This window comes from Marmota marmota, unplaced genomic scaffold (assembly GCF_001458135.2).
Source record: "Marmota marmota marmota unplaced genomic scaffold, marMar, whole genome shotgun sequence".
NCBI lineage: Eukaryota > Metazoa > Chordata > Mammalia > Rodentia > Sciuridae > Marmota > Marmota marmota.
In genome coordinates, this window is record NW_025999932.1 from 32,352,768 (window position 1) to 32,379,559 (window position 26,792).

General features: G+C 34.4%; 1 protein-coding gene across 6 annotated transcripts in view; it reads right to left on the bottom strand.

Moving 5' to 3' along the window:
• Window positions 1-26,792, bottom strand: part of Trpc4 (transient receptor potential cation channel subfamily C member 4) — a 201,953-nt gene that overhangs the window by 111,278 nt on the left and 63,883 nt on the right. For all 6 annotated transcript variants that reach the window (XM_048800872.1, XM_048800871.1, XM_048800870.1 and 3 more), the window contains exon 2: window positions 22,407-22,811. In XM_048800872.1, coding sequence (XP_048656829.1) covers window positions 22,407-22,784 — 378 coding nt within the window. In that variant the 5' untranslated portion in view covers window positions 22,785-22,811. The remainder of the gene's footprint in view (window positions 1-22,406; window positions 22,812-26,792) is intronic.

The following is a 26,792-nucleotide window of genomic DNA, read 5'->3' on the forward strand; positions in this document are numbered from 1 at the left end:
TTAAATATTAGTTGCACCTTGTATTAGAGAACTGCAGAAATAAATTTCATCTCCTAAGGAGACACCAAATGCAGCATCTTTAAATCCCTGCTGACTTCAACTAGGTTGACTGCTAAAGTAATAGGAGGATTGTTACCTGCAAAATCAGATTGTCTGGTTTACAAACTTAATTAATTTAAAAAAAATATATATATGTGTGTGTGTATGTGTGTGCATGTATGTATGTGTGTGTGTGTGTGTGTGTGTGTGTATATATATATATATATATATATATATATATATATATATATATATATATATAAAATTACACGGAAGGAGAATGTATTAAATGACACCTAAGTGAAATGTTTGTTTAAAATATGGCTAATAGGTCAAGTTAAAATGCAATTTTAAATAAATTTGAATTTTCCAGTTTTCTGGCCAATGATTTAGTTCTCATTTCATTTGAATATGTTTATTACTGTCTTCTTTTTGAAACTAACTGGCATTTTATCTGGATGGTAGTGTGTAGGTGCAAACATTATTTATCCCACTAATTACTTGTAGCTTTGGGAATGTTTTCTAGGTCCTCTCTGCCAGCACACTAAACTTCAATTTTCTCACCTATAAAATGGAGATGACTATAAATCTTTATTTCTGAGGATTCTTCTATACCCAATAGTTGGCAAGATATAATCTACTATGATTATTATAACCATCACCATTATTTTCTCTAGTAGGTGTGTCTTAGTCACACTGGGGTTACTTCTCCTATTCATCCTTTAATACTGTTTCTTTGCAAGGATTAAACTTTAGCCCAGAGTCTTCATTCTTCAAGTCTCTATTCTCTGCACAACACTAGGTGTTCTCCTTGTGCTCATTATAGTCTGTGCTAATTTTTATTCTTGCTGTCATCTAATAATAATCTTGCAGAACCTATTGTATGCCAGTCATTCTTTAAAATTTTGGGAATACAGCAATGTACACAATGAACAAAAGCCTTGCCTTCATTCCACTTAAATTCTAGAAGGAGAAGAAAGAGAAAAAAACATGAAATGAGGGAACAATGAATGAATAAATGAATGACTGAGTGAATGTCAAACACTCAAGGTCATAAAGGAAATTACAGAGAAGTCAGAATAAACAGAATAGCAGAGATAAGGAAAAGATTGCTTGACAGGATGTTTTGCAATCCTCAGTTTGACAGGATGTCTTACCAATATAGGGAAATTTAAATAGAAAGTTGAAGAATCTGAGGAATTAAGCTAAGCTAATATCTAAGGGCTAAGCATTTCTCCAAGTAGGTATAGCAGGTACATTGATCCTGAAGGATGAGCATGCCTATGGTTTTGGCCAATGTGATAGGAACACAAGGTATGAATGGTAGATGAGATTAAAAATTAAAAAAAAAGTAGCAGGTGAGGGGCAGCAGATGCAATTCCATCCATTATGAGGACTCTTACTCCTTGTGGCATATAAATGCAGAGGAACATTGTCAGCAGATGAATTACACTATTATATCAGGAATGGACTAAAGGAAATAGGTGTGGGAAGCAGGACAAACTGACAAGGAGTATTGCCATAATCAATGCAAGAGTTCCAGGTGATTGAGAGAAACTGCAGTGGAGAATAGGATAAAGGGTCCAATACTGGATATATCATGAAGGGAAAGTCAGAAGTAATTGGCTAATGGATTGAATATGGTAAGTGAAATGTAACATCACAAAGAAAATCAAGAATAATGTAACATCCTGGACTGGACAGATGGAGTTGAAACTTCCTTCGAACACTTTCAGAAAAGAGATTGTGTGACCCAATAAAGATGGGGATTTGGTTTTTGTATGTTAAATTTGACACCGAATTAGAAATCTGGAGCTCTATATTTGACAGTCATCAGCATACAAATAGTATTTAAAGCCATAAGCCTGAATGTCATTTAGCAAGTGAGAAGTGAGTATAGATAGAAAATAGTAGTTAGAAATTTGAACTCCCTGACATTTCAAAATTTAGAGTTTGAGAAGACGAGGAAGGACCTGCAAAGGGTATTGAGAAAATAGACACTGAAGTGGAGAAAAGTCTGGAGAATGAGAAATCTCGGGCTACCGAGACACATAGTTAGGTAGGCTGTGGCTACAGTGGTGGAAGCGTGTGGATGTTCTGTCCTGACTCTGTTTTCTTAGTGGAATAGAAGACAAGGAACACTGCATGAGAAAGAGGAGGGGAGAAAAGTTGTGGACTTGTTTGGTGTTTGAGAAAAGACAGAAAAAAATGAAAAATCCTGCAGGTAAGTGGTAGTATTATACATTCCTAGGAAATGCAGTGGGATTTGTGGGCACTATATCCGGCCCAGTTGAAGTTAGTGATCATGCTTTGTAGAGTGAAACTAGTTCAGACGACTATATGCTTTCCTTCTTCTTGCTTTGGCTTCCTGGGCAGCCAAAACTGGACACAGTAGGAAGAGATTGGATTAAACTAGAAATTGAATTTCACCAGGTAATATTACAGAAGGAGTTTGCTGGCTTCCCATAACAAATACCAGAAATAATCAACTTAAAAAGAGGAAAGGTTTATTTTGGCTCACAGTTTTGGTGACTTTAGTCCATGATCAATTGACCTCCTTGCTTGAGCCTGCAGTGCCATATCATGGTGACAGCATATGGTGATGGAGACCCTCATGGCCAGGAAGTGAAAGAAAGAAGAAGAGACCAGAGTTTCACTACTGACTTAGGATCTCCCACTAGATCCCACCTCTTAAATGTCCCACACCTCCCAGGAGAACCTGGGACTAGTGAACAAGGCTTCAACACATAGGACTTTGGGGGGACATTCCTGATCCAATCTATAGCAAGGAGTGAGGGAAAATGTGTGCAGGTAAGAGGCGGCAATGATGAACTCTTGGATTTGAATAAAGGTAATGGCATCTCAAGGGGTGACAGCTCATGAAAAGTTTGGAATATAGGTACTAGACATAAGGAGCAGGGAAAAAATCATGACCTTAGAGATAATATAGTTAATAATGCCAGTTTGGAAGGTGGATATGGGAGTGGCTGAAGTAAGGTGGAATTAGAAGTGGTATTTGCATGTAAGAGAAGTCAAAGATATTCTGGGTTCATCCATGTATATATAACCAGAAAATTTGGATAAGGCCATTGATGAGGAGTAAAACCATTAATCTGAGGCTAAATCTTGAAGCAATGAAAATACGTAGAATACTGTAATTGTGCTGGAGATTAAAAAGAAAGAAAAAAACAAGGAGATGGAAGAACCAATCAGGAACAGGGCCAGTGCTGTGATGGATGCCCCTAAGGGAGATTCAGATTTCACTTAGAAATGAAGGTATTTTGTATAAAATTTTATAGTTTTCCTTTTGAAACTCTTTCACAGTACTGTGCTATTTATGTTTTAGACAATTTGTATCTTCATCACCATCATTGTAAAAAATGCTGTCCTTTTCAAAATATATATTATATATATTTGTGAGATAATGTATTCACATACGATACTATATTAAAATTTGCTGATATTAATGGTATAAAATAGCCCAAAATTGTCCAGAATCTGAAATGCATTTTTTGTTTTCTGTTCCATGACATTCATACACTTTCTTATTAATTTAAATAATTTGCCAGTAGAATATATTTTATTTTGTTTTCATTTTCATAAAATATTGGGGGGGGTGAGGGATGGGGAGGATTAAACTCAGGGGTGCATAACCACTGAGCCACATTTTTTAAAAAATTTGGAGACAGGGTCTCCCTACGTTTCTTAGGGCCTTCTTAAATTATTAAGGCTAGCAATCCTTTGAACTTGCAATCCTCCTGCCTCAGCATCCCCAGCTGCTGGGATTGTAAGTGTGCACCTCTGCTCCTGGTTTAGACAATCTATCTTAATAGGATTTTTATATCTTTCTGACTTCTGTTTTTTTATTTTTATTTTTTTGATGCTCAAACCAAAATAAAGTATTGCATAGAAGAATAACTTTACTTTGTTTCTAACATTAATCTGAATATTTATAAGATTTTACTATTCAGAATGATATAAGCTCTAGGGTTCTTTGGAGATTCTCTTAATCAAGTTAAAGAAAGTATTTGTTCCATTTTGTTTTGCTATGGTTTGATGATGAGGCTGTTTTTTCCTGGATATAAATTCTATCATTTTTTTTTCACTTTTTGCATCTAGTGATAATGATGCATTTCTTTCTCCTTATTAAGGTAGTGAATTACAATAGTTTTTACTACTACTTTGCTTATGATTTTTGAATTTATATTTTTGGTTGAGATGAGCATAATTTTCCTTTCTCATATTGTTTTCCTTTCTGTTGTCTATGGTAAGGTTATACTAGTTCATAAAAATATTAATGAAAGATTAGAATAGTATGCCACCTCAAATATTAGAGCTTATTTTTTAATATCTTATATTTAATAATTTTTAACTATATTCAATTAAATATTTTCCATGTTTTAATTTCTGTATTTTTATTATAAATAGCATTTCACTTTCCTTGATACTCAAATCTATAGGTCTTTTTTTCCCCCTCTCTCATCAATGCTCAGGGTAGCCCAGACACTGATTCATTAAAATAGGGCAGTGGCCTGTGAGAACAAATACCAGCCTTAAAATCTTGGCCAGAGGTTTTCATATAGGATAGAGAACTGCTTACTCTGAGCTTTAAAAATCCTGTCCCTGTGCAAATCCCTAGCTCTTGAAAGAGATTTAGTGTTCATGTTATATTTTAAATTGATTACAAAATTATCTCTTTAATCCATGTGGAATATGCTTTTATCCCCTAATAGATTTAAAGTTTTTAAACATCACTGTGAGGATTGCAGAATATTCTAATTATATGATAAATTACTCAATCACAACCTATATTTTTAGAGTATATAATATCTTCTCCATATGAAAGGGTAACTACAAATATGAATTTAGTTTAAACAGAAGTAAAGGTACTCTTTTCTCTATATTGATGGAGTATTAAACATAGAAGATTGAATACTTTCCTTATTTAATCATGCTGATTTATTATTCAGTGCTAAATAGACTTGATTAATTTTGTAATATGTTTGGTAAATTACTTTTATTCTGGATTTTTTCACTTTATGATTTATTTTAAATATACAAAGGAACACATACTTTGAATTGTTACAGAGAGAGACAGTTCACTTTTAAATAAAAACATCTTCCAGAGGTCAGAAAATGAAACCCAGATAAATCTTTGCTTTTTTCCACTTCATATTTTTCTTCATTATGTTTGCCTAAAGTGTACTGTGTATGAAAGTAGTGTAGATTTATATCAGTAAATTAAATTTGTAACAACTATGTCAATTCCTGTGATTTGTGGATCCAATGAAAGCTCCATGGAGTAAAATATATCTTAACATATGTTAAATTTAAATGAATATTATCAGCTTCCCTGTAATTTTCAAATGGCTAGAGACTTGTGACTGTGGAAAACACAGCAATGGATTGCCCTTTAATTTGGCTGATGTATAGGTGAAAGGAAGTTAGGGACTAATGATGTGAACCCTCATAACCCATCCCGATTAAAGAACACTCCCAATGTAGAAGTATATATAGAAATGAGGCCTCACTGATCTAGTACGGCAATGTGCTATTGCATGCTTTTTCTAATTCTTAAATTTCTCAAAAGAAGTAGGTGCTGCTTGTGAAAAATTCTCTCAGAACAAGTCCATTGTAGCATCTGTTAATCAGAGGAGACAATGAAAAACTTTAATGGACCCTTTTTGGCAGTGAGAGATGCAGCAACATTACATGGATTTTGTGCCCTAACAATATGTGCAGGTCTAGGATCTAAACAGAATAGTTCTTGAGTGAGAAGTAGCAAAGTTGGCAGACACACATATGCAGAGTAGGAAGTCTGAATGCCTAGCCAGCACAAATGGGCTAACATTGGATGCATGGTTGGATTGGTTACTTTACAAGGCATCGGGGAGACAAAACTTGAGAATTCTGGTGATCTTGGACATCTACTAACTAGCTTCCTGGCCTCAAGTACATTGTTCACCAACTTTTTAAAGATAGCAGCATGACCTATCTATTCACAGGCTCATGAGATTTTCAGGTGATGAAAATACTCAGCTGTGCTACAGTGATCTACAAATGTAAAGAGTAATATAGTTTTGCTTTCATAATAATAAAAATGAAGATATAGAAATTATTGCATTTATGTGTTTTTTTCTTTTAAGAATGGAGAACATCATTCTAAGTCAAAAAAGCCAAACTGAGAAAGTTAGGGATTAACCATTTTCTTTCATATGCAACAATAGACTAAAATAAAGAGAAAAAAAGGGGGATAACATGAAAATGGAAGGGAGACCAGTGGATGGGACCAAGGGGAAGGGAGGAGGGACTAGAAAAGAGAGGAACAGTGGAATGAAATTGATCAAACTTTGCTATGTTCATATATGAATACACCACAATGAATTTCACCTTTATGTATATCTATAAAGCACTAATTTAAAACAGACCATAAATAAATAGAAGGAAGATCAGCAGAGTATAGAAAGGGAAATGGGTTAGGGGACAGAAAGGGGAAGTATTAGGGACTGAAGTGTAGCAAATCATATTTCATGCATTTATGATCATGTCAAGATGAACCCCAATATTATGTATAACTATAATGCACTAATAAAAAGAGTGGAAAATTAAATTTAAGAATAGTAAGTAAAATTTTAGACTGAATTTATGAGTGCTAAAAGAACTGAACTGGTGTGTGGATATAAGATTTCTAAATTCCATGTCCCTTCCATTGACTACTCTAATAATATAAAGATTTTCAAAGACACAACACTTACTTTATGTTTATGCCTAACCTACCCATATATTTTCTGATATCCTTCTCATCCATTGACTTTTCTTGTGCTTCCTTATGCAGTAACTTTTCCTACTACAAAAGCCATATATCATGTTGCCAAAAGACTTTTAAAACAAGAAAAATTTTAAAAAGAAAAAAAATACTCTAAAATCTACGTCAAAAGATGTTCATTCAGCATACATGTATCTGTATTTTTAAAGAGAAAATTGTGAGTATGTTTTGTGTGAGTGTGCTGTGTGTGTGGGGTGTGTGTGTGTGTGTGTGTGTGTGTGTACAAATACAGGCTTTATGGGGATTTCCAGTCTCTGGGAAGAAGACTTCATTCTCCATGAGGGGGTTTTGACTTTGCTGAGTGAGGAAGAAGCCTCAGGATGCTCTACTCCACTTGGAACCCTACTGTTGTGGTGAAATAGAGGCCACGTTGTAAAGGAAATGAATTCCCAGGGAATATCTTAACAAAAGTATTAATCTTGTTTTCATTCTGAAAATAATCTAAGTCAGAATTGTTGCCTTTACTAAAACTCATAAGATCTTTGACGTTTGACTTTATCTTGCCAGTTTGTTATTTGCCTGACTTTATTTTCACGAAATATGATGAGTTTTTTTTAATCTGCAATATTAATCCATCTGCTTATGCATCAAAGAAACTGCTACTTAATATCTAGTTATCATAGAATTATCATAGAATTATGTGGATGGTGGAATAGAACAGAAAGATAAAAACTAAGAATGTAACTGATGCCTAATGAATAGGCAGTGTTCACAAGTCTGTGAAGAAATTGAACCTATATATATATATCATCAGATGGACTAAAAACATCAGATTGACTAAAACCTATAAAACATCACAGTGCACTAAAATATGGTTTTATCATAAAAGGCCATAATGCAACATCATCAGTTATAAGCTGAATTCTTCTATGTTTATATATTGCTAATCACAAGAGGATACAAACGGGAAAAATCACCCTTTAAGAAAAATTAACAAAGTAAACGAGGATAGTAATATGATTTATCAACATCACATGATGTATTGATTACCAAGCACCCTAGGAAAAGTGAGACTGTAAAAATTCGGTCTTCAACATTAAATGTATAAATGCAAAATTGAGTGCTATAAAAATAAAAATAGAGATGGGAAGCTAAAGAATGCTACCCGAATAAGTTGGTTTTCAAAAGTTCTTCTCTGAGATTACACAGAAACAGTTGAACTCATGCTTGGAAAAATTCTAGGAACCACCCAGTATGAAGCTAATGAGAAAAGACCCATGGTAAGACCCATGATGACCCATGGCATCATGCTGTAGGGATTTCTCAGCAAGAGACAAGTGATGGGGAACAGCACCATTACTCCTCCAGATGGGAAGATGGATTTCCTTCATTCTCAAAGAAAATGTAGGGATTTTCATTCAATGTTGAAAAATGCACATAGAACTCAACTCCTCTGAGTTCATTTAGAAGTGAACTAAAAATCACTAGATTCAAGAAAGAAAGACTTGGCAATTTACAAGTGCTTGGAGCAACAAGTTAAGACACATCTTAGCATCTATTTTAATGTGGAAAAAAATGTACCCATATAAAACACACACAAGGGGAAAAATCCTAGTGAAAATCAAAACAGACTCCCACTAGAACACAATATTTGTTGAAAAATGGCCTACTGCTGATTTTTGCTTTTTCAATTAGATTTGTAATGAATGGAATATATTAGCATTATATTAATCCTAAAATATCATTGTTAGTGATGTTATTAGATGATTAGATTTGAAATATGTAGATTATCATGATGATTTAGAAACTTTTGTTTACTTTTGATGGGTAATCTATAATATGAGTTAGATGACTTATAAATCATGCATTTGTACCAGATAATAAAACAGGTAAAAATGGACAAATTTTATAGAAACTTGTGATATTTTGTGTTTTAAACAAAACCTCTACTACTGTTGTGTTGTGGTGTGAACTGATAAATATAATCAATAAAAATGTAAGTTATAGGTTATTGAAAGTAAAAAATTTGGTTATAGATATAAGATTTTGATAAGTGAGATAAGACAATTATAAATCGAGAACTGTCATAGACAGGCCTAAGAGTCCATTTTGCTAACTTCTATTTAAAAAAACAAACAAACAAACAAACAACAACAAAAAAAACTGCTACAAGAGTTGTTTCTGAGAAACTGAAATAAAACCTGTTTTCTTATAATATATTGTTTTCTGTACTTTGTACTCCACAAAATGTACCTAATCCAGGATATGGGGGTCTTGGTGACCTAAGACTTTGAAGTAGATTCTTGTCCTGCTAACCACCTGCTTGAACTCAGGATATGGTTGTCTAACACCTGCTCAAACCCAAGATGTGATTGTGAGTTGCTGTGCTAATTGCTGTCTTAGCTTCTATGATTGGCTTGCTTGCAGAATGCTAAGGAAAACCCCTGAGTTGTGGTTTCTGTCTTTAAGTTCCCAGGATCAAGGCCAGGAAATTGCTGTTGTCCCAGAGAACTTCAATCTCTACAAGTGGGTGACAGTCCCTGGCCAGGTAAATAAAGCTCTCATTGATCTGAATTCAGATATAGAGTGTTTTCTGAAGTGGCTCCCCATAACAGTTGCACAGTGAAAAACATTGTAATCTACCAAACAATAAAGGAAAGAATTTAAAGTACATGACTTTTAAGTTCTTGACTGATGTTCAAAACTAATACATGTATTTTTAAAGGCCTCCAATATTCACCAGGTGGCAGTCTTTTTCCTAAGTATGGTCAAAACAAACTTGATCTTTTTACCTCTGCTAGTAAAAGAGTGACACAGGTGCACAGAGACTGTGCATTCATCCTGAGAATGCTGGATTTCAATGCTCTGTCTCTTCTGAAAATATACTCTGTAAAATATGCCTAAGGGACCTGATTGTTTTCTATGAGGTCGTCTCTCATCACTTTTCTTCATATTGATGTTCCTTTTCTTTCCTTTTCCACCATTAAGCATTCTTTAGAATAAGAAGCCAAACCTTAAGATGGTATTTATATTTACAATTTTTTCCTTGTTCCACAAAAGAGTTCAGGCTGACATTTAACGTATAAATGTGATGAACGTTTCTATTTGTAGACAAAATCTGAATTTTAGACTTTGCTTAAGAACCAACATGGCTGGTTAAGGTAAATTTCCTTAACTTCCCTTAGTTTCAGTTTCTGTCTGTGAAGGGTGGTGGCTCTAGGAGTCTCTATGTGTATGAGGGTGAGATCAGAATGGCGTTTGGTTCCCTCAAGTTTCAAAATGTCAATATAGACTCTGCTTATTGGTTGAGAGAATCAGGTAGTCTGTTATGGGATTAAGAAGAACATGTTCATTAAAAGGAAAAATGCATCCCAATAGGTGCTTCCAGAACACATGATTTAATCATAACCTCAAGTCAGGATTAAATTTAGTCTAGAAAGCATCAAATGGAATATGATGCACAAATATGATGCACACTTCCTTAAGCTTGATCATTTAAAACCAGGACAGGAGAATCAAAAGCACCTTAGATGGCAAAGAATTAATGGGCCCTGATCCTCTAGGATAATGTAATAAAATTATAAATTAGTAACATAAATATAAGTTTAACTCACTAAATACAAATATTTAACATTTCAGCATTTCATTGATAGATAGACCTAATAGCTGTATGTGTGCATAGCCAAAATACTTCAGTGTTTCCATCCAGGATGTATTGTATATATGTCTTTCTAAGCTGGAAAATTTATAGGATATGCCAACATATTATGCTGGCCCCCAAATCACTGAGTGGCTTTTTTAAATACATTTCACCACTGTCATAGAAACACAATGGTGCTTATCTCTATATTGTTTTACTTATATTGAATTCTTAGTCTCTGTGTCATCCATAATTTACTATGGCTATTTCTTAAGCATTAGATACTATCCCCTACTCTCACAAAACATAAATACAATTAGAAAATCAATATCGTATAGAAAACAGAATGAAGATGCACTTACAATACAATTTATCTTGAAGTCGCAATTGATTGCTGGATTACATTTATTGAGATAAGAATTACTTATGTGCAAAAAGGACCCATGTGCAAAGACTTGGTTGCCAGCTTGTGGTGCTACTGGGCCATGCTAGAACCTTTAGCCGGTGAGGTCTAGTGGAAGCAATGTCATGGGGGGAGGTGCCCTTGAAGGGGACATTGGGATCTCAGACTTTCCCTGTCTTGCCTCCTGGCTGCCATTAAATGAGCAGTTTCCTCTGCCACATGCTTTTACCAAGATGTGTCATCTAGCCACAGTCCCTAAAGCATTGGAATCCACTGAACATTGCCCAAAACTTCTGAAACTGTGAGACAATATAAACTTTTCTTCCTCATAATTTTTTATCACAGGCATTTGTCACAGTGATTGAAGACTGGCTCATGTAGTCATGGTGGGCAGCCAAAATAATTTTAGAGATAAAAGAATGAAGAAATATGTAACTCCCTCATTGAAACGTTGCTCACTGTCTTTGGGATCTCAGACCTTCCCTGTCTTGCCTCCTGTAACTGTGACACACAGAATACTTGAGAAAATCAACTTAAAAAGAGGAAAGTCTTACTTTGGCTCATGTTTTTAAGATTTTAGTTTTAACCTTATCACTTTGGACCTGTGCTGACACAGTACATCCAGTGGGGGCACAAGGTGGAGCAAAGCTGCTCATCTCATGGCAGCCAAGAAGTAAAGGAAGAGAGAGAGAGAGAGAGAGAGAGAGAGAGAGAGAGAGAGAGAGAGAGAAAAACCAGAATCCTAAATTCCTTTAAGAGTACATCCTTATTGACTAACTCCCTTCAATCAGGCCCCACCTCTTAAAGAAGCTTCCAGTCCCAATAGTGCCCTCATCTTAGGACCAAGCTTTTAACCTATCAGCCTTAAGAAGACACATAAGATCCAAACCCTAACACTCACCCAAACCAGGAAAGAGTAAGTGTTGACTGGAAAAATTCCTTTTACAATGTAAGATGTAACCATTTTAATACTAGACATCAGCAAGTACTAGTGTGTTCTCATCTCTAGTCTGTTTTATTAAATTTAGTCAATGTTTATTAAACCCATGCTACATATCAGAATTCCATCCTGTATAAGTAGAAGGAAAGAAAATCAACATTTAAGGAAGAGGGAAAAGCTGCTTGATATATAGGTAATAGAATGTTAAAGTTGAAACTTTTACAGGTACCCAATGTAGTGGAGGAGAGATTCCTGAGTTCACAACTTTTGGATTTCTCATTTAAACGTCTCTCATCCATGCCAGGAATATCTTCCAAAGGAGAGAGGAGTGAGTGCCTGCTGTGAGGAGGATTTCTTGGTTGACAAATGAAGTTGGATTAGGAGTCACTTCCGTTCCCCCAGGGTGGTGAGAAATCACTGCCTGCTCCACCACTTCCCATCAGCCACAAGGGCTTTGACAGACAACTGCCTTCTGAAGGCTCCAACAGCAGATGGAGCTCCATGTCCGACTCTCACTATGCTCCTTTGCCCATCCCCTTAGTCCATTCTTTCCACTTTGTAAACTACATACAGAGAGAGAGAGAGAGAGAGAGAGAGAGAGAGAGAGAGAGAGAGAGAGTGAGTGTTAATATATCAAGAGAAAAAGAGGAAACTTTGAATTGAGACAAGTATGTCTATTACCAAAGAGTAGGTAGGCTTGGAAGGACCAGTCCAACAAATAAATTTTATTGGAGGAAGAAAATCCATTATTGAAGTTTTATTTTAAGGGCGTTTAGAAAGAGAAAACATGTTACTAATGTTTTACTATAAATTGAGTCCATGCCAGTATAGATACACAGAGCAGCAAAACACAGAAAGTGATACAAGAGGCATGAAAAGTTGCATAGAATATGATGATAGCAAAGAAGAGGACCATTGAACTCCATTAATGTTTCATAATGTATCTCATATGTAAATGTAGAAAAAGCTTTGTGTTGTCTGCAAATATCTTCCTCCAGCATGGCCAGCAGGATCTGTCTCTGCATTGTCAGCCATGAGGTTTCAGTTCAGAAATGAGCTCCTGCCAGAGTTCCTGGCTGTGCCAAGTCAGCCCTGCCACTGGAGCACGCTGACATGTGCATTGCTTGACATTAATCTCCCACACTCTTGTTAATGTGCTGTTCTCACCTCCCTCTTCCCAGCAATTTCTCAATATGCCAGCAGTGTCTCCCTTATTACTGCCAATCTCTTCCTACAACAATCTAGGGAGAATGGAGGAAAATGGATATCCAGTTTTATTAAACCAATAATTGAATGCACTTAAGGTTGGTCAGGAGGTTCTGGCTGAAGGAATTTTAGAACACCTCTGCTGTCAAGGGCATGGACAGACCTATGCTGCTCAAGAATAAAACTTTATTCCTAGACCAGAGCAAGTTCTGAAGGGCTGAGATTGCTGGATAAAGTAACCAGGCAATCTGGCAAAGGAAGAGTAAAAGCAAAGAAAACAGTGAAACTTAAATCTCACTTGGGCAAGTGATCCCATCAATGGAAGCCTAGATTCCCTTATTTATATCAGTTCAATATAAGAGAAAGGAATCAGTTAAGTAAATGTGAAAATACACACCAGACAGTTCCTATGAATTTTTTTCTAAGTTATCTAAGCCCGTTAGCTAGTAACAACTGCTTGGACAAGTTCAATGAAGACTATACGGCTGCTTTGAGAGTGGGGAAGAATGAACTCTGCAACTCAGTGGTGTCTACACTGGAGCTGGAGGGCAGAATGGCACTTTTAGTCGTCCCTCAGTATCCAGTGATCCAACCAGCATAGGCTGAACACATTTGAAAACAAATTGCCTCTGTACTGAATGTGTACAATTTTTTTCTTGCTATTTCCCAAACAATATAATATGCCCACTACTTACTTAATAATTATCAGTGAAACAAATACCTAAGAAAATCAACTTATATATGAGCTGGGGATGTGGCTCAAGCCGTAATGTGCTCGCCTGGCATGCTCAGGGTGCTGGATTCAATCCTCAGCACCAAATAAAAAATAAAGATGTTGTGTCCACTGAAAACTAAAAAATAAATATTAAAAAATTCTCTCTCTCTCTCTCTTTTTTTTTAAGAAAGAAAATCAACTTATACAGAGAATAGGTTTATTTTGGTTCTGTTTTGGAACTTTTGCTCCACAATTCTTCAGCCTGCTTGTTTGGGACCTGTGGTAAGGCAGCACATCATGATGGATGTGCATGTTGGAGCTAGTTGTTCATCTCATGACAGGGAACAGAAAGGAGGAAGAGGAACACCCCCCTCCCCATGACTGGAAGACCTACCCCTTGGACCCACCTTCTAGAGATTCTACTACCTGCAGTAATGCTGCATATTAAACACCAAGCCTTTGACATATATGTGGCCATTGGGAAACATTTCCGATGGAAACTGCGGCATATATTTTAAGTACTCCAGAGATGACTCAATGCATATAGGAGGATGTGCATAGGTTATATGCAAATATTGTCCCATTATCTACACAGGACTTACTTAAGCATCCACAGATTTTGGTATGTAAAAGGATCCTGGAACATATCCCTTGCAGATACTGGGGGATGTATAACTCTACTTAGCTACTGATGGTGATTTTAGACGTTAGCTTCTCTTTCTAAAATGACAACAAGGAAAGGACTTATAACAAAGGTGGTTATGAGATATAAATGAGGTAACATGTATAATGGTCTCAGAAGAATGCTTAATACACTGTGATGTTTAAGGACTGTTAATAATTTTATTATCCCTTAAGCTATGACACTGTGATAAAATGTAATATATATGTACAAATTACCTATATTTATTTAATTTTTGAAATGATGTATTGTTTTTTGAGAAAATTAGTCCATAAACTACCAAATGAAGATTCAATAATATTTTGGAGAGTAAAGAAATACACAGAATATCCATATCCATATCAATAAATACCCAGCTATTTCTAATTTACATTTTGTTCATCATGATATTATTAGATCAAAAAGTCACATTTATAGATAGTAATACTAGTGTTGCTTAATGATAAAGCTTAAATCTTTCAACCAAACTGTAGTCTTTCCCTTATAAATTCCAGAGATCAAGCACGCATGTTGACTTCGGTTCTGCTTGAGAAGGGTTGAGAATGGGACCACCATCAACACCTTATTTAAAGAGATTATGCATTCAATTGACAAATCTGAAACCATCAATTTACTTGACTCTCCAAAAAGTACTCACTCTTTCTGGGTGGGTTTCAGAATTGTCTCAGTGGGCCATACTCTGTAACAGGTCTCAGATGTTCAAAGCTCACAGTTTGGAATTATTGTCAAGTGTTTCTATTAAATGATTCAAACAACTGTGACTTGGAACACCGACATATCTAGAAATTAATTGGTCCAGAAAAACACACTTACAAAGCATAATTTGTTATAATGAAAATAAGAACATTCTTTTTAAAATCTGCTTCTTGAAAAGAATATTTAGAATTCTACACTAACTTAATCCGTCTTTGCCCGTGTTTCTGATATTAAAGCAATAAAAATCCACTCATATTTTTTTCTTTAATCAGAATACAAATGAATTCAGCAGGTTGAAAGGAAAAGACCTGCTTAAAGCAGTTACAAGGCATTCCAATCATCACATGTAGTTTTATAATTCCCAATTATATTAACACCATATGTAGTCATTTAATTACAATTATTAAATGACTCACTATTATACCTAAATGACCAATTTTTTCAAAGTATCATAATTAATGAAGAAGTTCAATTAATAGATTGCTCACTGAAACATATGTTATTGTTTGTAGATTTATTCACAACATTTTTTAATGGTTTGGAGAGAGCCAATAAAAATGAACCCCCAAAAGCTTTTCACCAAAGCCCATATTTGAAAGATTAATTTTATTCTTTCCTGTTTTAATACCAACTTGCTTTGCATACCAGCATGCACCCTTCACGGTGCTTTTGCTTTGAAGAATTTTTAGCCTCTTCAATGGACATACACATTTTTAGTCAAATTAAATATAATGTATAAAAAGTGCTTTGGTTGTAAAAAGATAATCGCTTTCAAATGGCATCCAGTTGGAGGGATTTACATTTTTTCTGGGCTATTTCAATGCTAACACAATATATGTTAACTGTTAAGTCTTCATAACCACACAGTGGACTGGAACTGTAGCTCCCTTCTTATTTATGAGAAGTTCAAGGTTCAAATGACTTGATGATTTTCCTACGATTATGAGAAGACTCATGTCTAAATCTTCCTCTCTCTAAATTCTCTTCACTATTTCTCACTCCCTGTCTCCCAAGGGACCTGCACAACTCAGAAAAGCCTAAACACCTGGAGATCTGTTTTATTGCTGGGAGATGTTTCTGTTTTGTTTTATTGTTTATCTGATTTTTCAGAAGGGGCTGAAATCTTTTCACTCTTGCGGGTTGCACACATTGGTTTTTAACTTCATAGTAAGTGTGTTATGTTGAGAAGAAAGAGGAAGAGAACATGTTTAAGAGGGATTATGTATAATTTGCTTGTGTTCAACGTGACTGAGGAGGCTAAATGGTGTATTATTTCATGAGTCAGAATAATCAGTTAGCTTAAACCACTTTATCATATTAATAGCATGGCACAGTACATCTTCAAAAAATTCTTTCATTAGGGACAGAATTATTCAGATCTCTCATGATTGTCATTTTCCAGCTGACTACACACAATCTATGCTCTATATTGTAGCAGCTTTTAAACTTCCTGCTGTGGAATAATAAGACGCAATTCATTTTTTTTTAGTCTTTTGAAGCATTTGTTTATGTTGACTACATTCTAGAGATCAAATTTGGAGACAATTTTCAACTGTTTCATTGTTAATAGTAGATTAAGAAAATGTTGTAAACAACTTTTCCACTGATAACTTACATCAGAATACAAAGAAAGTGTTGTATCTAGCTGTGTCTCAAAATGGGATAAGCATTTTGGGGGTAAAGGTGAATCCCTTCACTGCTTTACTATAATTCTTTTTTTCTCTCATTCTCTCACTTTTTTAACCTGTCTGAATTTTGACAGTACCTGACTTACAACTACACTGATATTTAGGCTTATTTACTGTCCACATTCAAGATTTGACCTAAGACAGAAATATAATAAAAACAAATGAAAAAGAGAAACGTCAATTAGGTTAATCTTAAAGGAAAGTTGAAATGTTTTCATTCTGTAGAGGACTCTAGGATTGTAAGAACCAGTACTTACAGGATGACTTGTTTTACATGTGAGTTAATAATCACTATATAAATTTCATGGGACTGTAGAGGGCAAATTACTTCTACCAAATCTAATGAAGAAAACCCAGTGATGAAAGAGTTAAGATTGAACTTTTTCAGAATATCTAATTCTTGAAGCTCAAAGTAAATGAAGTCAATTTGAAAAAAATTACATTTGTGTAAAATATATATTTCTATACCTAATAACCAGAATATACTGATTAGATCTGTCAGTTAAATGCTGCTCTGTACTTCTATTTAGCAGCATCTAATTTTGATTGAATGTATATTTTCATTAACAAGATAATGCCAATCTTCTATTTAATATGCTGTTTTTTCTGAATTCCTAATATACAATGTTTCTAAAGTGACGAGATTGTATTAGGAAATATGCCAAAACTACACAAAAGAAGGTTCCTGTATACACTATAATGAAAGGAAAAAAGTACACTAGCTCAAATTCTTCATTGCTTTCCCTGAATTTGGTTTTTGTTTACAATAATTATATTTTTCACTGAACAAAGGAGACCTGTACTCTAGAGAGTATATTGTCATGTTTAATTTTTGTCTTTTCAGCAACTTTGTGTTATTAGTAAATAAGTTTGTCAACAGGGAGACAGAAATAACGGCATAATACAGTAAGACTGCTAATACTATTATGTTTGTATTTACTTGTTACCTTGTGAAAACACTTTTGAAAAATGTGAAGCTTTTGAGAAGCAGGTAAGATTAAAACTATGATCTTTATTAACAGCAAAGAAAGATTCAGAGACTTCAATTAGTAAGAGGTGATGAGGGCTAGAAGGATCATTCCTATCACTCCACTCTTTGCTCTTTTACAGCATGACACAGCTTCTGACAACTGTTTGTCCTTAGTGCATTGCATGGCAAGGAGTGTGTGGGGCCACAATTAGTATTTATTAAACAACCAAATTATAAAATATTCAGGATAGAGACACAAAATATGTAGAATTAAAAACTCTTTTAAATCTGTCAAATTTATATCCTGGATTAGGATAATTAACTGATGATTTCAATGACTTCCCTTCTAATGGGTGCAGCGACGAGAGCCAGGTCAGCATGGTGGCTGTCTTCAGGGACTCTGGAGTTCCAGTGATGATATGTCCTGGCTTTGTGATCTGGAAATTGTTACTCAAGCCTTTTTGTATTTCATTTCTCCATAAATGAAAGGAAATCAGATCAAATGAGAAAAAGTCAAATTCTTACCATAGCCACTGGCAAAGAGACAAATGCAATGAACATTATCTAACATTATTGTTGAGGTCATCATCACCATCATCATCATTATGACTCTATTAAGGCTGGGTGATAGCTAAGGTTTTATAGTGCTTTTAGTTAAATCAAATCCCAGGCACTAGTGAGTCCCCTGTCCTTACTCTGTTTTATGCAGTAAAGTGATTGGATTAAATGATCTCCAAGATGCCTCCTGCTTACAAATCCCATATTCTTTATAGTAGAGCTTTAACATAAAATGTTCTTCAGTGCAAATGCTCCAGGATCTTAACTTTGAAGTAATAAATATTATTTAGCGAAGCCTTTTACCCAAAAGTAAAATTGAGAAACACTCATATATTAAACAACACTTAATGGTATTTAGGGGTTTTAATTAAAATCTCCTGAAAACCAGGTTAATATAGTAGAATTCAACATACCTAACATTAGATAGATAGTTGTAAGTACTCTGTAACTTCCAATATCCCCTAAGTCACTGTTGCTCAAAATGTCATCTGCAGATCAGTAGCATTAGCATCATCTGGGAACTTGTTAGAAATACAAATCCTTATTTGGGACCTCATTTCAAACCTGCTGTGTTAGAGAATGCAGGTGGGGTGCAGCAATCTGTCTATGAATAGGCCTGCCCAGTGATGTCGAGGATGCTAAAGATTGAGAGCCACTGATGTCAATGAAGGATGGAAAAACAAGTTCTGCCTCCAAAAAACATTTACTGGAGCACATCAAACTGAAATTGAATCCGGCCTCAGAAGACATCTAAGAGAAAAGTCTGCTGCAAATAATTAAAAGTCAAGTAACCAATCAACTGACTAAAAACGAGGCTAGGAAGTCATTCTTGATTTTTCACTCTACAGAAATAAGGTATAAGAAGGTTAAAGAAAAGTTTTAGAGAATACCAGTGCAATAATTCTAGCAGTAAATTTTTCCCAGTAAAAATATATAAAGTTCCACCTTTCTGCTTAGTACAGAGAACTAGTTTCTTCATGCTGTACATTATTTGAAAGAAATGAACAAATTGTTGCTCTTTTCATGTTTTTTATAGTAAATTTTGAAAAACCCCTAGAAACTCAATACCCTGTTTTATGAATGTCTATATTAAAAGGAAAAAGAAAATATTCTCCATCTCAGTTGATGGTGTTAATTTTACAAGGTATAAATCCATGAACATTCTTTCTCTTTTCCTCCAAGGCCCTCCGTTGTTCTCTCATGTCCTCTATCTAACAGCATTGGGTATTTACCTGCTCCAGTCAATTTCACCTTGTAATTATTAGAGAATTATTTTTGTCATCATTTCCACTGTAACCACCTCTATTTACATTCCCATGTTTTGGTTTCCTGTCCTTCTTCCTAACTATAACTTAAGACTCTGTACAATAGGGATGATGTGTCCTTAGCACTCAGCACAAGGCCTGGCAGAACAATCATCCAAAAGTTGTTCCTTGGTTAATAGGAATAACTTGAGGATGCCTTTGAAAAGTGCATCTTCTTCCAGATGGTAAAACAAACAAACAAACAACAAAAAAAGGGGAGGATGTATTTCTAGTACATACTTGTATTTCAGTGTCTTAGTAAGTATTCTAATAATTAGATTTGTATGATGTTTTTATTAGACTCTCTCTGTCGACCTTATTTTATAACATTACATTTACTTTATCCAGTTGGCTGCTATTTTTTCATGCTTTAACATCTGACTTTAATGACCACAACAAAATTAATGACAGTGTATTTCAGAGTCTTTGAGCATGGATATCTACACATCTGGAAATTATAATCATACACAAAATGTTTTCAACAATCACAAAAATTATCTAAAAAAATTACAGATTATGAGATAAAAGAGTTATATCAAGAACACATTGCTACCTACAACACATTGATTTATAGAAACTGTCATTCCAGAAGATGGTGGCCTTGCTTAAAAGAGGTATTACCTATAAAAATCACAGATACTCTGTCATGCTCTAGTGAACTATCTAAGCCCCATGGACATCTTTTATGTGCTAGTCTGTGAACATTTCATATTGCTAAAACCTCATTTTCATTGTACAGCCCAGTATACCAGGAACTAAAAGGTAGATTGAAATTGCTCTTTCAAAATTATGAAGTTCAAACAAAAAGATACAATTATTGTTTATTCTCAGAGCCTTTGGTGAAGAGGAATTCTAGAAAGTACAAATAGAAAAGGAATTCTTGGCCAACAAACTGATACAGGAGAAGTCTTCCAGAAACACATGGTCTGGGATACTTCAGACTCCTGGCAGAATGCAAACCTTTACTGTCTTTTATTAATCAGGATCCAGATCAAGTGTCTCAAAGGAGCCAGGACCTACTTGTGAGACTAGGGTTGGGCTTAGAAATTGAACATCTTCCAACAAACACTCTCATAATAGCAGATATCTTCTCCAGACACCAAATTACTCTGGTCAGCACAAATGTCATTGTCTAAAGAGCCAACATTCTCTAGAAAATAGAACTAAGAATGCTCTTTAGTAACACACGAAATGACAAATTCAATGGTAATTTTGTTCCATAGACTTCCTTCAATCTAAAATGATCTCTACCACAGTCTCAATATCTGTCTTACAGGTTTCTACATAGGCATAAACAAGAGGGTGTACAACATAGTACATTGCTATTAGAAAAAAAAAAACAATTGCTTTAGGTGTATGATTGTGGAAGGAATTTCAACACCTTAGTGGTGAAACTCTGGGATGTTAAACATAAAATACATCTTTCAATATTACTGTTCTAGGTCTACTCCAGTCTAGGTTTGTTCACACTTGAGAGTGGATGAGAAAAATAGACTTTCCTATCAATAACTTTTACAAATATGGTAATAAGCCAACATAAGCAGCAACCAATAAAACAAACAACAAAATCTAGACAAAGGAACAAGCAGAGAGGGGCTAAGATTGTGCAATATAGTTTAACAAGCCTTTGGTTTAGTTAATGGGAAAGGGAGCAAGGGAAGAGACAGACTAGGGACCATGATACACAGGCTGCTGAGAAGACAGAGAGACACACAGCCACAGTTTTTCATCCTAATAATGGCAAAGACTCTGATAAAACTCCTCCAGGAAAACAAAGATAAGAGGGTGGCCACAGCAGAGCTTGCTTCAAAAGAATGTCACACCTTCTAATATGTCATTTGTAGAGACAAGAGATTTTTGTATTATCCAACAGGGAAGAAATTGCTAGAGTTGTAATAACACAAATTTTTATATAAGTTTTTTTTTTAATATATAAGACAGATTTGAAGCCACCACAGTATCTGCAAGTCTTTGCAATGAGTACATTAGCCTTAATGAAGGAGAGTGAAGTGTCAGTGTGAAAGTAAATACAATAAAACAGACTGTTCAGACACAGGACAGTGACAAAGGGAATGATCTAGACAGACAAAAACACACTCCTCATTCATTCCTATCTCTGATTTCTCTGCTTCTCTACTGGTAAAAAAAAGGCAGATAGAATTTTTTTAAAAATGACATCACATGTATAATGGTATGCTACTTCAGTTCATCTTCTTAATAGCAATAAGCTATACCTACAGTTTTGCCACTAGTAATTTGATATAAGCCTACATTCAGAGTTCATTTGTCATCTAGTAATCATTTTTGTTTCTTTCTTTAAAGTCTCAATTTAAAAAACCCACTACAGTGTGTTAAAGAACAATATCAAAATTAGATGGTAGAACTCACTTTTGCCTTAAGATGCAGAAACTTAGAATAAGCAAGGATGTTAAGTAGGAAGATAAACAATTTTGTTTGGTGGTGTAGAATGTTAGAAACCAGAGGAAAAACACCCACACATACACATTCAGTCACCACTAAAATAACACATTGTACGTTCCATTGAGTTGTTTGCAATTTATGAGAAGCCTACACAGGTTGCTTTGTCTTCAGTTTTTCACCATCACATTTGATTTGCCAGGACAAGAAGTGCAAGGGGGGGGTGACAATTGTAGGATATGCAGTGTATACTTAACAGTATTTTTCCATTATTATAGTTTTGATTTTGATACTTATATTTCTAAGATTTTCAGGGAATTTGAACATATAAAGAAATTTCCCACAGGAAAAATAAATGAAAAACTGCATGTGTGCATATACCTGTTTTTCTCCGCTTGGCTTTTTGTGGTTCAGTAACAGCTCAACAGCTCCAACGACCTCTTTTCTGATAGCATGTAACAGAGCATCTCCAACATAGACATTGAAGCTTAAGAGTAGTTCAATGAGCTCCAAGTTCTCATTTTCAATTGCAATGAGAAGAGCAGTCCTTCCCAGAGGATCGATGCAATTAATATTGATTTTAAAATAAATTTCAGCTTCTTCTAGGGATTTCTTGACACTGGCATAGTCTCCCTTTTCCACAGCATTCAAGTAGGCTTTCTCTGATGGTGAGAGTTCGGATTCTGCTCGGACTATCCTCAGAGGGATGCGATCTCTGTAGGGGGCATTAACATTTCTTTTGTAATAGAACTGAGCCATGGTTCATGCCATGCTATTTCTTTAACTCTGAAAGCACACACAAAAAACACAAGGGTTAGTGTTAGTATACTTTTAAGTTATTTTGCATCTGAATTCTTTCTCCACTCAAATTTATCAATGACAATACTATTGTTAACTGATGAGGGAAGGTTTTCTTTCCCTTAAACAATGGGAATAGACAATATTTATTCAGCTAACTAAAACACAAGTTCCAAAGTCCTAACCTAAGAGAAATAAAGGGATTGGTATTGGGCAAGTCATTTTAAAAGTTACTCTACAAGTGACATTTAGCAAATACTGCAACTGGACAGCTTTGAAACCTATTTATCAACTTCATCATGAATATAAACAATTTTTCACAAAGCACTTTGAAAATCAGGAGTCATGAGTTCCCCAAATTGGATCAGAGATATTCAAATATATCTTTCACTGCCAGTTTTGCTAATCATGAAGATTCTAGTATAATTGTAGAATACCATTATTTTGTCATTTGTCATATGTTCTGTTCTTAATGTTAATAAGTATTGACACCAAAATTAATACATATTATATCAATAAAATTTCATATTGAATTCAATGAACAAAATTATATATTTTATGTTTATAAATGAATTTATTGAGGGTGAAAGAATGTGTACTGATGATATTATCATGATAAATTAATACAATTAGATTTCTAAAAGCAGTGACTTAGAAAAGGATTAAATAGAGAAAGAAGGTACTATGAAAATGCTATTTGTAAAAATTCTCTCACCTTTATGTTATGACCAATAAACCTGAAAGTAGAAATGTATTTATGATAAAATATAATATTATTTGGAAGTTCTAGGAAAGATATATTTGAATATAAGAAAATTATTTTAAATAAAGTTAATTTTAAGACAAATTAATAGTCACAGGAAGAAATAATTTAGTGTTATCTTAGTGGTACAAATTTACAAAAACAATACATTAACTACAATAAAGAACTTAAGTGCATTTAATATATGAGAATTTACATATAACTATACACAAAATTATAGTTTATTGAAGTTAGTTCCTCATTTCACACTTGTTATTTGAGCTCTCTTATAGTTCTGTTATTTAAATTTAACATACATATCTATTTACACATAGTTTCCCTGTAAAAATAAAATGAAAAGATTAGTTTAATTACCTAAATAAGCAAATCATATTAATTGCCTTATTTTATGAGTAAATTAACCTGATTTGAATAGTCTTTAACTATAGATTAAATATATATTGTATTAACAAATATGATTATATTTAATGTAATATTTTCATTTTTGGAAATTATTAATTGGTTGTATTTTATCTTAATTTCTTAGTGATTTCAATAATTAAGTGTCACTCTTTGACATCTAGATTATTAGTCATGATTTCTCAAATATCTAGGAAGAGGAACTAATATACAAAACCATTTTTTGATAATTTGTTCCTCTCTGGCATGTTAGATTTAGCATATTTTAAGGTACCTTCAGAAACTAAGCAAAAAGCAGATGTTCAAAATGTATTCATTTTAAATGTGCAAATTACCAGGGCACAGCCTGGTTATGAATTCAGTATTTAAGGATGTTTTACTCATTCTGGAGTAACAGGAGTAGTATGTATATTACAAATGAATGAGGAGAATTTAACTATCATCTAGTGTCGCTAAAATTAATAAATCAATGTTGTCATGACACTATCTCATTTTAATGATCTCATCCTGACTGCCCCACTTATGCATCAGTAATGCCATTAAAATATTTGTCTTAGAACATCAGTTGTGAGCCATTTCCCCAGAGCCTCTTACCCAGCCCCATGTTTGTTGTATCAGTAGAGTGAGTGGGATCGATGCCAAGGCCTTCACATTGTAGTTTTGCCAGTGCTACAGTCTAGTGGTTCATAATGATAATAACTGACATTCATGTTGTATTTCAGCAGTGTGTATATTCTCTGATATCTCACTGCCCTTCCCTATGACTCTTTTGAAAAAAATACAAAAAAAAAAAATTTTAAAGGCTGAATTCAAGATTTCTTGCTTGCTTGACAAAGTGTTTGAAGGCATTTTACCCAACATACAGGTTAAAATGAACTTGTATGCACATTCCCACCCCCATACACAGACACAAACACATACATCATGTCAAAATTTCATAAGAATAATAATTTTATCAAGATCAGGAGGCAGTCTAGAGAATGGAAAAACTGCATTTTATTTAGTTTACTTCGTTTCATTAATGATGCTACCAAACATTAGGGTACAACATTTCACCCCTTCATTTCAAAATACCAGATGTCAGTGATAATAACAGATTGATGGGCAGAATAGCAAGCACTAGAAATCTTGAGGGTGGAGAGGGAGAATTTAGACTTCAATAAAATCTGTTTCATTTAAACTAGATAATTCCCATTAACGTATACAACATAAGTATATATTTAAAAGAGCAATACTCTAGTCAACATTGTATTTAAGAGGTGGGCATGAGATGTCATGTTGAATATCCTATCTCTCCATCTATAACATGGGGAAGTCAGTTCTTGGCAGGAATAGGTGAAGGGTGAGAATCAAAAGTGAGTGCTGAGAAAGGTCTTTTATTAACTCAAGTGACCTCTGTCAATCCTTGGATTTGGGAAAAAAAAAGAACTCAGACTAGATGGATTTGAAATATATTTCAAATTCACATATATTAAATAAATAACATTAAAATATTTACAACAGAACATTAAAACAGAGAGAGGGGAGAGAGAGAGAGAGGGAGAGAGAGAGAGAGGGAGAGAGAGAGAGAGAGAGAAACTGGTGGCTAAAATCTTAAAAGAATAAGGAAATTATACAATTTGTTATTTTACATAGACTTGTCCTTGATTACTTGAGATGCAGGGATACTTAAAAAACAAGTTTAACATTTTAAAATTGCTCTCTGAATGCACTAGCAAGTGAAAGGTGCCAATAAGTGCTGGATTCCCTGGGCTGACACGCTTATCAGCAGCTAGAGGATTGTTCCAGGATGGGAAGCTACAAAAGAACCTGGGACTGACTGTAAAAAATATCTTGACCTAAAATGTTGAAATAAAAGCCTGTCCTTGTCCCACACTTTCAGAAAGAACTTTCTGGAGTAAAAAAAAAATTCCCCATAAGATTATAGAATTTAATGGATCTTGCCATTTTATTGGCCTTTTCTAAAATCAAGAATGAAGCAATTCATCAAGTTGTTTCAAAGTCTCAGAAAACAGACAGGAAATGATGGGAGATGGGGAAAAACTCAGATCCTGAGATATGGCTTTTTCTATATTCTAACATTTATTTCCCCTAAATAGTTAATGAATTGAAAAAAAATGTGGAGAGAGCTACAATTTGACACTGATTTCAAGAGAAATTCTAAGAATTGCCACTAAGTATAAAAATCACAAATATCTAATAGAAAGCTATACAAGGAAATAAAAAATTCTAGATATGTATGTACATCTGAAGAAACATTCCCTAAATAATCTTCTGACTTATGGCAGTGGTAAGAGCAGTGAATTTGAGTTTTGAAGAACTCAAATAAAATATATAGAAATATTCCCTTTTTTAGATACATTGTTAATAGTAAAATAAATTTCCTCCATCATATTTTTCTTCCTTTTCTTCCAAGGTTCATTATCAAAAGAAGTGTTCATAGATGTGAACTCATGATGCAGTGATAAATAATAGCTACTGTTTGTTTTTAGGGTACTATTACTCATAGCTTAAGTTTTATTTATACATTTTCTGGAGTCTGATATGAAGTAGAAACAGCAGCAAAAATACTTGACTAATTAAAATATTATGACAGCTTAGGATTTCAAAGGGGGAAATCGGGATTAATCATTTTATTCTAAAAATGAAAGCCCCTTAGAGTTCAGCAGAGACCAATCTTTATTCACTAATCATCCCCAATTTTTAATACACATATTGAGGAGGATGGCACAGGAAGGGCAAAACTATTTTTTAAAGAGAGAGAGAGAGAGAGAGAGAGAGAGAGAGAGAGAGAGAGAGAGAGAGAG